The following is a 17,794-nucleotide window of genomic DNA, read 5'->3' as shown; positions in this document are numbered from 1 at the left end:
TAATGGCCTCTGGCATTAGAGTCGGAGCTCTTAACTGTGCTTTTCTCTGACATCAAGGTTCCTGGGAGTCCCCTTGTCCCGGCCTGAAGGTACAGAGAGTGGAGAAGGTGGTTAGCAAGCTGGGAAGTGTTATCTAAAGCCCACCTAGGTCTCATTCATGCTGAGATTGGCATTGGGCAGGAAGCACGGAGCAAGTCACCTCTGTCTCCCTTCCCAGCTACGAGACCACTTCGAGTGAGGAGACCAGCGGTGAGGACAGCTCCCCAGAAGACTTGTCTGACAGTGAGGCCGAGAAGAAAGGCGATGGCCCAGAACATAGGCGGGACAAGGATGCCCACCCCAGCTGGAGGGGGGCACAAGGCATCTCTGAGAACACCTGCAAGACGGGCCAGGAAAGAGAACCTGGGGAAGAACTCCTTCCCAAGGCTGAGAGGTGAGTCAGATAGGTATAGATGGGGACACCTGAACCTCTGAGAAAAGACCAGAGCATTTATTCGTTCTCCTGTTGAATCATTTGCTCATTTGTTTATTCCTTCACCAGTATTTATTGAGTTTCTAGTCCATGCTGTGTGTTGTACACTGGTTGAACTAAGCAGATGTAACTCCTGCTTCATGGAATACACTGTCATAGATTGAGCTCTACTTATAAAGTTGACCTAGCACCGAAAATGCGAAGGACTTTCTGGGTATTATGTAATTTTAAAAACAATCCTGTAAGGCAGAAGTGATTATAATCCCAGCTTTACAGATGTGGAAACAGAGGGTTAGTGCAGTTAAATGACACAGCTAGCAGAGCAGGGATTCCATCTAGGTCTTTTCTGATTTTACCCACACACTTGTCTGCCTCTCCCATGGGCTATGCTGATATAGTAACTTTTTAAAAAGTGGTGGGAGGTCATGTGGCATGATGAAAAGAGTACTTTAGAGTTGGGCACACCTGGATTCTAATCCTACATCTGCACAGTGTTATTTTAGACCAGGTACTTAAGCTGTGGGGTCCTCAGTTTCAGCATCTGTAAGATGTAGATAACAGCAACCTGATAGGTTTGGTCTCAGGACTAGGTGAGAAAAACTGTGTAAAATGCCTAACGTAGTGCCTTCCATGTAGTAAGTTCTCAGTGAATAGTAGAAATAAGCACAGTAAGTACCATGGTCATCGTTATCATTCATCCCACCCTGGCTGCCCAAGGGGTGATGGGCAGTGAACACTGGCTGATTGTCAAGCAGGGCTTGCTCCAACATGGTGACATTGTACGGACGTGATGAGTGAGTGCAGCTTCCTGGTGATTGATGCCACTAAGCCCCAATTTAGGCCTCTCGATGCTTACTCTGCACTTGTACTGACATAGGAACAGTGTTTATCATTGCGTCCACCCAGCTTAATTGGTTTTTATTTTATTGACTCTGTTAGCACTTACAGTGTCTTTCATGGAAGAATAACCTGACAAAATTTGCTGGTATAGATTATTGGGTTCTTTGAAGTTTTCAAGGCACTCAGGCAGAAAATGTTTCATCCAACCCTGGCTGGTGCAGCTCAGTGGACTGAGTGCAGACCTGCAGACTTAAAAGGTTGCTGGTTCAATTCCCAGTTAGGGCATATACCTGGGTTGTGGGCCAGGTCCCCAGTTGGGGGCGTGCGAGAGGCACCGATCAATGTTTCTCTTGCCCATCAGTGTTCCTCTTTCTCTCTTTCTCCCTCACCCACCTCTCTAAAAATAAATAAAGAAATAAAATATTTTTTAAAAGAAAAGAAAATGTTTGGTCCAAAGACAAAAAGACACCCACCCCTTCATTGCCCAGTGTGTCAGGAATTGCAGTTGGACCCCCAGAATGCTTTGGTGATTGCTCCCATCCCCTGAAAACAGCAGATAAAAGGGCAATGTGCTCGGCTCTCTCTTCAGAAGGGCTCAGAAGCCGAGACTCCTCATCAGGACACTGTAGTCACCACGTATTTCTGAGGAATGCTATCCTGGGAAGTTGCTCAGTTTGAGTGTTTGAACTGCTAAGAATGGAAGCCAAGGTAGAGAATAGCCTTTTTTTAAAAACATCAACATGGAGACTGATACATATATTTTTTTCTTTAGATATAAACCCTCTGAAGAATTTCTTAATGCATGCCGGGCATTGAGCCAACATCTGCCAGAAACTGGGACCACCACCGACCAACTCTTGGTACTCTGATTTTTCATTGTCACATAGAGATTTCTGTACTGTTTAAGCTGTTAGTTCCAACAAGGTGACTTTGGCCCCTTGCCTGAGGCGGCATTGTGAGTGTGGAAACAGGAGCCCCTTTCCTCTGGGTGCGCTCTCATTTGCCCGGACTCTTGCCTGTTGCCTAGCATGATGGATTATGCTGAGAAAGTGGAACCGGTGGATATGCAAAGGAAAGCAGGCTTGGTGCTCGGAGGCCTTTACCAAGGGTTATTACCCATTGCATCCTGAATGTCTGTCACAAAATTATTTGTGGCTTAGACTCAAAATTGCCTTGCAATTTGAGTGAACTGTGGGTAGAGTAGCAAAGAGGATGTGGAATACCAACCATGGGTTCTATTCCCAGGAGGGCTATCGATGAGATATTGGGCAAGCCAGCTCAACTCTCAGCGCCTCAGTTTCCCCATTAATAAAACGAGGGTAGTAGGCAGCATGTCTCTGATTACTCTCAAGACCTAGCACTTAATTTTGTAGTCTTTACTCTTTTTCTCTATGGGCCAAGAGACCAAGAGCAAGAAACTTCATCTGTTTGAGACTTAAACATGTAACGACTGGGTTCTACTTTTAATCAAGAGATACAAGTTATGAGAACAGCTGATACGGCCCATTGTGTAACAACTTGTAAGCATTTTCAAAGCTCACTCTCTTCTCCTTTGCAGAAGAGCTGTAGGAACTAAAAGCGATCGATTCAGCCCAACCCATTTTCGTTACTTTATCTTAGTTGATTTGGCAAATAACTCTTTCCAGATTGTTAAAGAACAATTATGCAATATGGATGTTGTTTAAAACTCCTGTTATTTATTCTTAAATGAATTACAGAACTAAGCTATTTCTTAGTTCTCTGTTTAAAATCTACTACTATGTTCCTTAATATTACGATCTTTCTTCAGATCCTTCTAAAGATTCCATGACTAAAGGAGATATTATGTAAAAAAAAAGTTTCAGCCACAGAAGAGTTCAGTGTTTCTGCCTAGAAAAGCAGTTAGAGGATATGCAAACCTGACAACATACCCCTGCTAGGATCAAAGCACAAGACCCCAGCCACCCTACCTTAGAGACAAAGCAGGTTGTACAAGGACCTCACTCTGTAGAGCCGTGGGAGGTTAGGGAGTCCCTTTTTACACCCCCATTTTGTAGATAAGACAAGTAAGGTTCAAAAGGTTATGACTTCCAAAGTGACACGCTGAGCCAGGACTTACACCTGGCCACATTAGTGTAGTCACTCCAAATCCTGTACTCTTTCCAGAATGAGTACGAAATCATTTCTGATACTCATATCCCCGTAAGCGAATAATCTAAACAGGTTCCATTGTAAACACTGAGGTCATGTCACACACAGAGCTGATGTCATTTGCTCTGGAGCTCCTCTCTTTCATGATTCCACAGAGCTGAACACTATAGATGATGGGGTCCTGCCATGGGTTGTTCAAATATTTTCCCTGAAGGCCCTAGCAAAGCTTAAAAGCCAAAAATAATTCAAGCACAGCTGTTTGGGTTTTGTTTCAAGTGTGAGTTGGTCATGTTATTTGTCTTAGCTTTCAGCGTGCATTTTTCTCATTAGTAAAATATTGTGACTTTCCATCGATGTCTATTGAAAATACACAAAAGTCCTGGTACAGTCTGGGCTAAGGTCAATAAAGGCTGGCTGTATGCACATGAAAGAGAAGGTCTCGGTTGGATGTTACCTAAACTTACAGCAGACTCAAGCTGTCACCAATGAAGTGCCTTATTCCTAGTTACTGTGTTGTGCTTCCATTGCTCTCCACTTCCCCACTTCCCATGGGGAGGGAGCAATCAGTCGCACAGGTTCCAAGTACGTGGCTGCCTCCTCAACCCCACTAGCTCTGAGCCCTCCAGGAAGGAGGAAACCACAGGAGAGCTGGAGGGAGCTGAAGGGATAGAAGTAGAAGCATCCAAAGCTGACTTTTCCTAGTAGAAACTGATACCCCCAGGCCAGGTAACCTGGAACTGGAATCTTTGGCTATTTCAGAGGCAAAGCTTGAACACCATCAGTCAAGAGTGGTTCCGCATCTCCAGCCGGAAGTCGTCTAGTCCTGCTGTGGTGGCGGCCTACCTCCAGCCTCACTCCCCACATTTCCTAAAGCTGCTTGTCAACTTGGCTGATGGAAACGGGAACACGGCGCTTCACTACAGTGTGTCCCACTCCAACTTTCCCATCGTCAAGCTGCTGCTGGAGACAGGTCAGAAGTGGCCTCCTCTTCACAGTCTGGGCCCCTCCCTGAAGGACAAGTCTTGTACTCACTTCTTCCCAGCAAGAGGATTCTTCTGTTCTGAGTTCCTTCTGTATCCTAGGCACTGGGGCAGACCATTTTGCTTTTATCATATCATTTATTTTTCACCACACTCTTGGGATGTGGAGATTATTATTCTCATGTTGCAGCTGAGGAAACTGAGGCTCAGAGAAAGCAGCAAGTATACCATTCCAAACAATAATAGTAATAAGAGTTAGCACTTATGGAGCATTTACTATGTGTTAGGTGTTGTTCTAAGTACTTTAAATATATAAATTCATTAAATTTCACAATAACCCTTTGAGGCACGTTCTGTTATTATGCCCTTTTTACAGAGGAAGTGCTAAATGACTTGATCTCCTGAGATTGTTTTGCTGCTTTTCAGATAAGCAAAAGTATAGGGAAGATTTTGTTTTCCCCTTGAGATAGGATAACTTATACAACAGGTAACAGGCTGGTAATCTACTATCTCCTTTGATGAAGAAGGATATGAATGCATATTTCCAGGGCTACAAAGCAGAAATTTATTTTGAATTCTCATTTAATATTTTATCTTTAAAATAAGCCAGTTTTTTCATTGTTTTGAAATGTATATTCTTAATTGTTTTAACATAAAACATTAGAGTTTTCTCCCCCTGTTTTTCAAGTGAGATGTTCCTAAAGCTTTCCCATGTTTATCCTGTGGCATTTTTCATGCCCCCTGCCACCTTGCACAGCACATCACTAGGCCTTGGAAAGGGTGTACAAACACAGCCACCAGCTGAAGAGTTCCTCACAGACATAAAGAGAGTGAAACATAAAATGCACAGCTGTGGGCAATATGTGGCCAGGTGCGTGATGGGCTCTAGAGCCAGAGAGACCTGAGTCCTGGTCTCACTTCATCTTGACTTTGGCAGTTTATGTAGCTTCACTGACCTTCAGTATCCTCATCTGTAAAATGGGAACAATGTCTATGTTCCGCTTTAGGAGATAGAGCCATGGTCATAGACCCCCTTGGCCATCATCTCTGATTCTGCTGGAGAACTTCCTTGCTGGGTAGCCACAGAAAACCTGTGAAGAAAAGTAGCCAGTTTTAAAGGCTGCTAAAAATATAAAACATAGATTCCACCCCTGGGAAAGGATTGCTCAATTCCATTTTAACCAGCAGCATCCTGTTGAACAGGCTAAGGCAGGCTCGCCGCTGGTCCCTTGGGAGCTACTCCAGCGCTCATTGCTTCTCCCGCAGGCGTCTGCAATGTGGATCATCAGAACAAAGCAGGCTATACCGCCGTGATGATCACTCCCTTGGCTTCTGCGGAGACCGATGAAGACATGGCTGTCGTCTGGAGGCTCTTAAGAGAAGGAAATGTGAACATCCAAGCTACCCAGGTAGGAGGTGTGAACCTGATCTCTACTTTAATAAATGCGGGAACCACCCAGGTTTATTCTGCCAGTAGGGCGAGAAAGTCCATGTAAATCCATGTAGAGTTTTTTAACCCAAGAAGGCTGAGGCTTCCAAATGGCGTCTGTCCAAAGCCTGATCATTTGGTTTCCTCAAAAGCTCCTGAGACCCAGACAGGCTGGGACAGAGGTCAGGACGCTTGTAATCTATGTCCCAGTCTGAAATTGGGCAAATTCCATCTGGATTCAATTTCTCAAACCAAATGTTCCCACAGTTAGCACCTTCAGAAGGCATCTGCTAATTGGCTGCTCTAGGAGGCTGCTGCAGATGATCCATCTTAATCATGATTACAAAGCAGTTTAGTGCTGGGATGTCTTTGCTCAGCTTCTGGGCTCTTCGTGAGCACACAGAGTAGGGGTGTGGTTCTAACCCAATAGGGCTTTGAGTTAGACAAGGCTCTATTACCAAAAGGCCACTTACCCGTCTTTGGCCAATACCAGAACAAGTAGAGTGCATTCAGCTCTCCTTCTCCCCTCTAGAATGATCATAGATGGTAGACTAACTATCAAGAACTGTAGGGGTTTGAGGTTTTACTTAACCTTAAAGCTAACAAGTTAGCATGCTATGGTATCATGGATGCTGGCAGATGACATGAGATGACATGTGCCAGAGACAAAGGACAGAGTGTTACAGCAGTAGTAGCAGCGACAGCATTGGTGTTTACACCAGTTCTCTGAAACCCAATCCCCCATTCCCTCATGGCAGGTGAGGAGGGCCAGATCCCTATGCACACAGTTGGTTCTGTTACTGGAGAGGAACTCTGAGCTTAGGGACCCTGATCTTTTACACTGGTCAGTAAGCCTGTCTGCCCTCTGTTCTGGAGGAGACACTCTATCTTCCAAAGCTGTTCACTGTACAACCATCCTTAAAAAGATAGCCTAAAACAAAAGGCAGATAGTGCCTCACTCACAAGATGTGCATAAAGCCAAGAAACTTATGGAAAATTGTCTCCCAACAACATATTAACCTTCACTCCCCTACAATCACCAAAGTGATTTCACACAGTAGCCTAACCTGATGGCAAAGTCACTTTGCAGACTATCTAATGGCAATCCTATTAATGTCAAGAAGAAGAAATTTGTAGATCACATTCTGGCTTTCAAAGTATGTTCACTCACTTACAATGCCTACTCCATAGGACTCAAGCTGGTTTTCATTTTAATGTTTCCCATAAACATTAATTTTTTTCCAAATTGTCCTTCTTGCAAGAAGGTGTGCTTACCTATGATCAAAATCAACACTTTTCCTCCCCCCTTAATTTACACTGGAGAAACTCATGGTCTAGTAGAGTAAGGAACTTCAGCCCAGGTCATCACAGGAGGGATGGAAATTCATAGCTACAGCTCTTCCCTTCAGCTCCCCCTGGGGCCTTTATGTATGAAGAGAGGTGTAGGTACCAGGTTAAATGGGAGGGGGCAGGGAGGCTGGGAGTCTCCTGGGATAAGCTACTTATTTCTCCTTCTACCTCCAGGGTCAGCATAGCACCTGGCACATGGCAGTGCTCTGTAAATGATCATTAAAGTAAATTGTATTGAACTGGACCAGGAGGGAGGTGATGAAAGATGTGGCCCTGAGTCAGGCAGAGGGGCAGATGTGACAACAATCTGCACATGTCATCTGGCTTTAATACCATTTGGAGAGAGGGGTCTGGATGAAAACTTTGTGGTCTGGTTAGTTCAGTAATCAACCATTACCTCAGGGCTGAATATGAGTAAATCAAAAAGCAAACAGATTTCTCTGGAAAGGTCTGTCTGGATTCCAGAGAATGGAGAACCAGGACACCTAATAATACATCCTCACATCCTGAGCATTCGCCATACATCATCTCTAAGCCTCATAATGATAATAATAGCCAACACTGACTGAGTATTTGCTACATGCTCAGATCTCACAACAACCCCATGAGGCAGGTAATGTTGTTAATCACTTCCATTTTACCAGACCACAAAAAGTCACCGAGAAGTTAGCTTGTCCAAGTTCACATAGGTAATAAGTGGCAGAGCCAGGATTTTTGTGATTGCCTACCCTCTTTCTTATCTGTAAGCCTCAGCACTCTGGGTGGGGAAGCACAATCCATCAGTGATGGCGGATTGGTGCTTCAATCAGTGAGCACATCAGCAAACATGCCTTAGCACTTCTTACCTGTAAGACACTGTGCCCAGAGCCCTGGGGGATCTGAAAGGAGAGAAAACATAGTCCTTGCCTCATGTTTGCAACCTTACGAAGTTTGATGTTCTGTTAGAGGGACAAGCCTGACCCACCTGGAGCCCAGGAGAACCATGAGGGCAAATAGAATCAAGTCCTATAAGAGGATTATGTATATACAGGAAACGCTGTGAAAAATGATGGTCAATTTGTAATCAGAAAAATTACTGGTACATAATATTATATTTACAACTTTTATCTTATTTGATTCCTATGAGATCTCTGTGAGGTACATAGGACAGATCATTATTATATTAATTTTTAAGAAAAACTGATATTCAAGATAGACACATGAGGTGCCAGGGTCATGCATTAGGAAACAGCTTGGACTCACTTTCTGACTCTTGATTCATTGCCACGTCCACCGATGGTCACAGGGATGTACAAAATTGTCAGTGGACATGGATTAGAAATGACCACAGGGCTGAGCAAGATCTTGAGACAAGAGGATTTTGGGTGTCATTAAACTGAAAATCCCAGAGGCATTCAGAGCAGACCAAGGCTTCCTGAAGGAGGTCAGGCTGAGACAGGAAGGAAGAAGTCATGGTACCGAAACCTTCAACCCTTTATTTATTCCATCGTTCAACATGTATCAGCACGTACTAGGTGACAGACAGTGGAGAGGAAGAAATATAAAAGACAGTCCCTGCCATCAGAAATTTAAGTCCACGAGAAAGAGATTGACAGGTTGTAACCCATGTGGTAAGTGCTGTGTTCTGAATCCCATGCCTGGTTTTTGGTAGAGGGCTTTAGAGAGGAGGTAGCATTAGACTAATGTCTTAGAAAACAAGTGGAGATTTGCCAGGTGTTGAAGGATATGTCCCATACCAAGGGCAGAAGAAAATTCCAGTCATTGGTCATTTTCTGGAGAAGTTACCCCTGGGCACACCCAGGCAGGAGAGGCATCCTTCTCTGTAGGCAGCAGCTTCACCCACCCCTGGGCTCTGTGTGCAGGGAGGCCAGACCGCACTGATGCTGGGAGTCAGCCACGACAGGGAGGACATGGTCCGAGCGCTGCTGAGCTGCCAGGCAGATGTCAACCTGCAGGACCACGATGGATCATCAGCCCTCATGCTGGCCTGTCACCATGGCAACGCCGACATGGTACAGCTGCTCCTGGCACACCCAGCCTGTGACAGCGGCCTGACAGACAAGGTGAGACTCATGGGCATGAACAAGAAGGGGTTCCCCATCCTGAGAAGTGCCTTGCCAGCCAGCAGAACCCAAGGAACCACATGGCAATAGCAACAGAATCAACCTCAGAATTGACCTGTTATGGGATTAAATGAGATAATCCATGGTAAATACTTGGGGCCTTGGATTTGGGAAACCCTAAACCCTAGCCTTTCACACCATCAGGAGGGAGTGTGCCCAGGCCTGGTCGAGGCCCTGAACCTCACCTGGTCATGGCAATAACAGCAGGTGGGCTTTAATGCAGCAGTGTAGGTGGAGCACCTCTGCTGTTCATGGGGACTCCCAAAGGCTGGCTGGAGCAGCCAGGTGTAAATAATGTTCACTCTCCAACAGCGATTCACCTTATAGAATAACCCATTTCATCAAGTCAGCCCACTTGAAGTTGCTATGGCAGATACATGCTTCTTAAATTAACTTCTTTGTAAGTTGATGGCTGTGATGATGATAATGACAATAATGATAATAGTTCACATGTATCAAGTGCTCTCTCTGTGCCAAGTACCATACTAAGCATTTACCATGGACTATCTCATTTAAATCCCACAACTACCTTGTAATGGTAACTTGTTGATGCCACTCATTTGCTCACAAGAAAATGGAGGCCCCAAGTGGTTAAGTAACATACCCAAGACCACACAGCAAGTGGAACCCATCTCCACCAAGTCCCAAAACCCAGACTCTCAATTGCCGCATCATCACCTTGTTGTCACATTGCGGGTCCACATCTCTGGTTCCCTGCTGAATCCTAGCACTGCCACATACCTGGTAAATGAATCAACAGTTGAATGAATGAACCCCTAAACTTCACAGAGGTAAATTGTCAGGATGTGATCCTATGACTGATAACTGCAGCAGGTCAAGTTTCTGGAGTACTCACAGGAACTAAATTCTTTCCACGCACCAATTCTCAACAATCCAGTGGGGAAGACAGTGCAATCCCCACTTTTTTAATGATAAGGAGACAGAGGCCTAGAGAGTACATGTAGCTATCATAAAGTCACAAGCTGCTGGTGCTCAGAGCAGGGATTCAAGCCCTGGTTTGACTCCAGTGTTCTTAATGTTGGCACTGTAATTCAGTGCTTTAAACAGGCTTCTCTATACTTTCTTAAAACCCACAGTTCAAAAGGAATAAAGGCCTGGGAGCGGACAGAGAGCCCTCTTTCTTCCCAGGGCCAGAGCCTCTGCCTAAGCCACATCTGAACTATCCTAGATTGTTCCCTCAGTGATTCAAGCTGCTAGGTCCCTGGCATCACATGCCAGGAAGCAGGCAGACACTCCAGCTCAGTGTCTTCAGGTCGCCTGAACCCCAGCCCCACCCCGAAGCTATTTCTGAGATCATTAGAAAACACAGATCCTCTTGAGGTGCACGTAGGAACAGTGGCAGGCTGCTGGAGATGAGAGCCTCCTGTTCCAAACATTACATAGTCACACCAAGGGCCTGTGTCAGGGAGCTTCCTGCGGGGTCCCCCTTGGGGAGGAGGAGGCAACCGTTAATCTGCAAGAGGCCCAGGGCGCTGTAGGAGTGAGCCCTCCTGTGGCCTAGGGGAGGCCTGGGAGGGCAGGCCTGTGAGACGGGCACGAGCTTTGGAAGTCCCTGCTGAGCTGGGATAACCAGGCAGTGACTGAGAGCGTCTCCTGGATGCCTCTGGGGGTCTGTCACAGACGAGAGAGCGGTAAGTAGCTGTGGCTGCTTTCAGGAGGTGGAGGAGAGCCAGGGCGGCAGGGCTCTGCTGTGCTTCAAGCGGCTCCAGTGACTGTTAGAAGCGTGCACTTGAAACACTCAGGGGTTCGAAACTGGGTTTCGTGACTGTGCTTTGGCCCATTCACCTCACCCCTCTGAGCCTCTGTGTGCTCATCTGTACGTGGAGATAGCAATAGATGTTACCTAAACACGGTAATGTTTGTAAAGTCCGTGTCCTGCATCTAGGAGGTACTCCGTTGACGGTAACTGTAATTGTTATGGATAGGTGAACAGTGAGCTGAAACGAATGACTACTAACTACATCAACAAGTAGGGTCCTTGGCATTTGCAGGCAGAGCCCGGGGGGAAATGGGGAGCGTGAAGGTCAAGAGGTAGGGGAGCCCCTCAGAGGACGCTGGCATCCAAAGGCGAAGCCAAGTGCTCAACATTCTTGGTTTAGTCCAGTGGTTCTCATTCCAGGGTGATTTTGCCCTCCAGGGAGATTTGGCAGTGTCGTTTTTAAAAAAAATTTTTTTTTAAATCCTTCCCTGAGGATATGTTTTTTATTGATTTTAGAGAGAGGGGAAAAGGAGGAAAGGAGGGGGAGAGAGAGAGAAACATTGATGTGAGAGAGAAACATTGGTCAGTTGCCTCCAATATGCATCCTGGCCAGGGATTAAACTGGCAACCTAGATATGGGCCCTGACTGGGAATCGATCCTGCAGTCTTTTGGCGCACGGGACAACCCTCTAACCAACTGAGCCACCTGGCCAGGACAGCAATGTCATTTTTATTTGTCACAAGTGAGGGAGGAAGTATTCCTCGCATGTAATAGGTCGAGGCCAGGGATGCTGCTAAACACCCACAATGCACAGGGACAACGAAGAATTACAAACAATCTGGCCCGACATGTCAGTGGAGCCACGGTGGAGAGACCCTGGCACAGGCGAGTGCTAAAGTCCAGGTGGGATTAGACAACTATTTTGATCAAGTGCTACGTCAGGAAGAGCCAGGCCAGGGTTGAGGACGAAGCCAGTGCCGTTCAGGGCAGGGCTGGAAGCCTGGAAGGGAGGAACTGGACAGCCGAACAGGAGATGGCTACAGAAGCCTGTCATAGCGGAAGGTGGGGAGGTTTGGGGTGCCCGGCGCACACGGGGTGGCCAGGCGATGTGGGGCAGCAGCTCCATAGCACGTCTGAGGCCCCGCTCGGGTCAGGGTTAGTGCAGCTTCACACCCAAAGTTCCCAAGGGGGATGTGGGTGAGGAATTTCAGTGTCAGCTGGGGACTGCTGACTGGGACCCTACCGAGCACCAAGCCCTGTGCCTCGGGCTGTACATTGAAAGGCAGATTCCAGCCCGTATCACGATCACCACATTATTCCAGTGTCCACCCTTCCTGTGGAGCTACGATGCAGGGATTATTTGGGACTTCCCTTGGATCCCCAAGAGAATTCATGTCCTGAAATTGGTTTCTCTCATTCTACCAACGGTTAATGGTGAATCTAAACGCAGACCTCCCAGAACAGCCAGCAAGGCCCATTCCCTTGGTTTAGAAGGTAATTCAAGAAATGAACCATCCAGGCTCTTGGGGGTCGCAAGAGTAATGAGGACAGGGAGGTGGTGGTGAGGACTGAGCCCCAGACCCCAGAGGCTTATCCCATAAAGGGCTTTGCTTGGGTGGCTCCTCTGAAATACCCGTCAAATTGAAAGCTGAGACTCTGCCTTGTTTGTCTTCATCTGGTACGTAGTGGATTCTTGTCATATTGAAAGGCAACCCCACCACCACATGCATGTATGGACACACACACACACAGGAGTGCTGGCTTCCCGACCCCTTTGTCTCCAGGCCTGCGGTGCTGCTGAGTGGGGCTTGCCACACCTGGCTCCCACTGGAGCGCCACGCTATGGGCTGGTTCCCAGGGCTCAGGCAGAGACATGTGAGAGACACACCTTCCCCAGGTGGCCTCACAGGCCACACTTTCTGAGCTGAATGGGGGTCCCCTACTCTCCATGTCTACAGCTGAGGAACCCACAGATACAGGCTGTCATCTCCAGATGGGCCCTGTTCAAAAGCCCTTTAGGACTGGCCTAGTGGCTCTTTTCTATAACAGTAAGGACAGCATCTTCGTGGTTCTAGAGCCTCAGTTGACAAAGCAGTGATAATGTCCAGACTACAGGGGACAGGCATGAATAAACTCGGGCCCCTGTTTTGTGGGGGTTTTACAAGACTCCTCTGCTTAAAATCTTGGCTTTATTCCTGACTTGACCAATCTAAAAAATTTCATTAGGACTTCAGTTGCTCAGGATCTTCATCATGTTGGGATGAATGCAGAGGCTCTCTGATAACCAGCACTCCCTCTTCCATCAGTACATCCTGGGAGCCGACCGACAGGCAGGCATGGGCACAGGCCCTGGGATGCTCGCACTGGGCCACTGGAACAGGCCAGATCCAGTGCCCGGCCTCGTGGACACAGATCCATCAAATAACCCTACAAATACCGCTGATAAAGGGTGGTAAAAGAAAGGAGTCATGAGGCCTCTGCAGGGAAAGAACTTCGTATGTTTTGCGAAGCCCCAGCCCCACCCTTTGGGGTCCCACAGCACACACAGGCCTAGTCTTCCCTCCGAGCCCACCCTTCCCCTGCAGGCTCATTGGGCTCTTGGCTCTGCTGCATAGTTAGTTACGTGTGCAGGGCCCCAATGGCAGCTGGACTCCATCCTGGTGCACAGAGAAAAGACTGAGGTGTTTGCAGCTGAGTGTGAACACTTCCCACGTGCTTCTGTAGATTTTTGACATTTTAGAAAGTAATTGCCCCCATATACAGTAAAATAAAAAACATACTAGTGGGGTCTTGGGTGCCCTCCCACATATCAAAGTCCTTAATATTTCTGTAACAAAATGTAAAAATATTCACACGATGGGTGATAAAAAAGGATCAGAGGTAGCCTCAGGTTTTGCCTGCAAATGATGTACCAAAATAGTGGTTTTCAGAGACAGCTAGGTTCCAGAGTTCTGGATACATAATGGAGCACATTCATGAGACTGTGCTGCCCTCACAGAGGGTGGCCCCTGGGTCACGTCGGCCTTTCCCCGGTCCCTCTGGCTGGTGCTGCCTGTGCCAGCCCCTCTGCAGGCAGCTTCTTTAGACAGTGGCCGCAGAAACTTCCTGCATTACTGAAACAGCGGAAAAAGCACTAGGGCAGTGGTTCTCAACCTTCCTAATGCCGCGACCCTTTAATACAGTTCCTCATGTAGTGGTGACCCCCAACCATAAAATTATCTTCGTTGCTACTTCATAACTGTAATTTTGCTACTGTTATGAATCGTTATGTAAATATCTGATAGGCAGGATGTATTTTCATTGTTACAAATTGAACACAATTAAAACATAGTGGTTAATCACAAAAACAATATGTAATTATATATGTGTTTTCCGATGGTCTTAGGCGACCCCTGTGAAAGGGTTGTTCAACCCCCAAAGGGGTTGTGACCCACAGATTGAGAACCACTGCATAAGGGTATTGTGTATGAGGAGGTAAAAATTGCATGTCCTTCCATGCTGTGAGCCTGCTTCTAAGAGTTGGCCCTTAGAAAATAATTAAAAATGGGAAGATACTTTCAGTACTAAGTTTATGATGATGAAGACTTGGTACTACTTATGTCCCCAACAGAAGGGAAATGGTTCAGTAAGTTATGGAATATTATGTAGCCAATAAGAAAAAAATTATATGTTCTGATGAGTGTATAAGAACAGGGAAAAATCATATAGTATACCTAGGTAAGTTCAAAATACAAGCCGACTTAAAATTGATATACCCTACCATTCTTCTGTTTTAAAACCAATAACAGATTTGCATAGGTAAAAAGACTAGAGGGAGGTATACCAAAATGCTAACTTTCACTTAGATTTGTGTAATGAAAGAGTTATTTTCTTCCCTCTGCTTTCTAATTTTTTTAAAAAGTGTATTAAAAACCAAGTGACAGTTTATTCCCATTGACATGAATTTCCCAGGAGTGAATATTGTTTCTGTGGAAGGGGGCCTGTTTCTCATGATTCTCCTGCCATTTGAATCTCCTTCTCTCCTGGTGTCTCTGGATGCTTGGAATAGACTTCTATGGCCCATGCATACCCCCTACTCCCATTCACTCTTCTTTTCCGGTGCAAGAGGCAGACAGGATAAAGTTTGTTTCTCCTTTTCTCTCGCCCCCGCAGGCTGGCCGAACAGCTTTGTCCATCGCTCGGAACCCGCCTGTCCACGTGGAGATTGCAGGGCTTCTGCAGGCCCATGCAGAGCAGGGCAGGCCCCTGGGGCCATAGGGGCTGTGGAAGAACTGGCAGCCAGGAACAAAAGGCTCCTTCTCTGGACTCCTCCCTTGCCCTTGGAGAGGGCATGGGTCACAGCCACAGGGATGTGCCTCAAGAGGAGAAGCTATGTCAAATATGCACATACATTCCTGTTGTATAATTCTGCTCATTAGGATGCTTTGTAGTTTGCCAAGCCCCCAGACAACTCAGGCTGCAGAGCAGGGTACAAGGTGCAGGGCGCTTTGGTGTCATCCGAAATCCCAAATAGCTTCAGCCTGGAATTCCTCGTGACTCTCCCCTTTGTAGCACTGCTTAGTGAACTGGCAGGCAGGAGCACATTAGGAAAACAGTACTTTTTACGTGGAATTTTAAAGTGCACCATCTTTTTGTTTTTTAACTGATTATATATGGATATGCCCCCTTGACTATGCATATCTAGAGAGGATGGGGGAGATTTAAACAGTCGTCCTGGCGATCCTTCTCTAGAAGGCCCTGGAGAATGACCACGCAGACAGGTGACACTGAACAAACTCCGTCGGGGGCCTTGGGTCACTTGGGGTGGACCAAGAAATCCTAAATTTAGTCAAGGTAGAAAGAAGCACACCAGCGTCAGTGCCAGATGTACATCTTGACCATTTGTGAGTCATCGAGTGTCTCCAGTTGGCTCCAAGGAAATGGAAATTAATCAGGAAATCCAGTCCAGTGAAGCACACCACATGTATTTAGGCAGTTGCACCAGCTATTCTGAAAAACCAAGTGAATCGGAGTATCCTCCTGGGGATGGGTTTCTGTCATCCAGACGCCACCACATTTCCTCATAGCTGTAGCCATGGCCTTATGATAATCCCAGCTCCTTCCAGCCCTTGTGAGCGAACTATGAACCCCGTGAGGCTCTGAGGTTTCTGAGGTCCCAGACTGCAGAGCCTCCCCCAGGCTGACGTCTCTCTCCACTGGACAGTTCTTTCTTAAACTCCCATGATCCCAGGGCCCATATTCAGTAACTCACACAGGGTTATCTACAGATCTGTTCTTTCTTCAAGTCTCTTATGATGCACAAAATCACCTTTTATGAAAAAGACAGACATCCAAGTTTAGTGAGACTCACACTGGAAACACAAAAGCTTGAGGTCTCATTTTGACTGAGCTGCCATTTGCTTGGTGCCCCTTGTGTGATCCATAAAACCTCCTTGGGCCCCAGTTTCATTGTCTTTAAAAATGAACATTATACAACCTACCTCCTGGGGTGTGGTGCAAGGCACAGCTGATGGACATTTGGGAGTCCATTTTCAATCCATAAAGACTGCATACAGGAGTTTTCCACTGGGATTTGTAAGAGAGGCTCACAGTCCCAGAGCAGGGCACTGGCATGTGGCAGAGTTGCTCAGAGGTGGCGAGAATGGAGCAAATAATAAGCTAAAAATGCTTTAAATGGGTTTATTTTAACCTCAAAGCACATTTTAGGAACAAAACCCTACATTAATAAATATTCTACGCCTTGCTTCTCAAACTCTGATATGCGTACAGATCACCTAAATGTAGTAGGTCTGGGGAGGGGAGAGGGCCTGAGATTCTGCATTTGTAACCAGCTCCCAGGGCACGCCAATGCTGCCAGCCGCACCACACTTGGAGTAGCGAGGCTCTGGCCTATGACTGTTTGTATATTAAAATGCTGCCCCTCAGTGTTTTGTCTCAACATTTTTTTTGCATTTCTCTGCTCTTGGCTCTTGGGAACTTGCATTGTAAGTATTATTTGCTATTATGGTTCTGCAGTCAGCAGTAGGGCATCCATGTCCTATGTTCAGACTCACTTCACCATCTACTTGGAAAAACAGAATGGTGAGGAGGAAGCCCAGAATAATACAGGGGAGTCAATAATGGGTACCGGAGCTAATCTGAGAAAGTCAAGGGAGGCTTCCTGGAAGGGGAGGTATCTGAACTGAAACCAAAAATTAGTGGATGTCACCCAGAAAAGGAAGAGGAGTAAGGAGAGGTGAGGTGAGAGTGTGCCAGACAGAGAAACCAGTGCTGCCAGGGGTGAATGATGAGAGAGCAGACATTTGGGGACTTTCATTCATTTTAATAGGACTGTCACATAGAGTTTGAGTGAAACACTGCAATAAAGGGGTAGATTTGGAAGAGACTGATAAAACATGTGGACCAGATCATAAAATGCCCTAAAGTTATCATAAGCTTTGTTCTAAAGGCAATGGAAAGCTACTGAAAACCAGATTTATGATGGAGAAATTCATTCATCTAGCCTTCATTTAACACAGATTTATTAGGCATCCGGTCCCTTCTAAGTATTTACTATGTTTGGAGCTGCGGATATATGATAGGCAAGGCAGACATAGAACTTACAGTTTAGCAGGGTAGGAAGACAAGTCATCATGGAACAATTCAATGCATGTCACGAATAAGAAAGGACAAGGTGCATAGGGATACCTAGTTTGGGACCCTCAGCCTAGCCTGAGGGTGGGGAGCGGCCCAGGAGGGCTTCCCAAGGA

The 17,794-nt window shown here is 46.4% G+C and overlaps 1 protein-coding gene across 1 annotated transcript in view; it reads left to right on the top strand.

Annotated features, from left to right (window-relative positions):
* KANK4 (KN motif and ankyrin repeat domains 4) overlaps positions 1–16,164 on the top strand; it is a 66,329-nt gene extending 50,165 nt beyond the window's left edge. The window contains exons 6-11 of the mRNA XM_090269551.1: positions 218–433; positions 2,085–2,172; positions 4,202–4,412; positions 5,689–5,831; positions 9,064–9,264; positions 15,198–16,164. Coding sequence (XP_090125677.1) covers positions 218–433; positions 2,085–2,172; positions 4,202–4,412; positions 5,689–5,831; positions 9,064–9,264; positions 15,198–15,302 — 964 coding nt within the window. The 3' untranslated portion in view covers positions 15,303–16,164. The remainder of the gene's footprint in view (positions 1–217; positions 434–2,084; positions 2,173–4,201; positions 4,413–5,688; positions 5,832–9,063; positions 9,265–15,197) is intronic.
* Positions 16,165–17,794: the final 1,630 nt, after the last annotated feature.

Source organism: Furipterus horrens, unplaced genomic scaffold, assembly GCF_987537825.1.
Source record: "Furipterus horrens unplaced genomic scaffold, mFurHor1.1.pri manual_scaffold_3, whole genome shotgun sequence".
Taxonomy (NCBI): domain Eukaryota; kingdom Metazoa; phylum Chordata; class Mammalia; order Chiroptera; family Furipteridae; genus Furipterus; species Furipterus horrens.
Note: the sequence above shows the minus strand (reverse complement) of the source record. Positions and strands in the feature narration are given on the sequence as shown.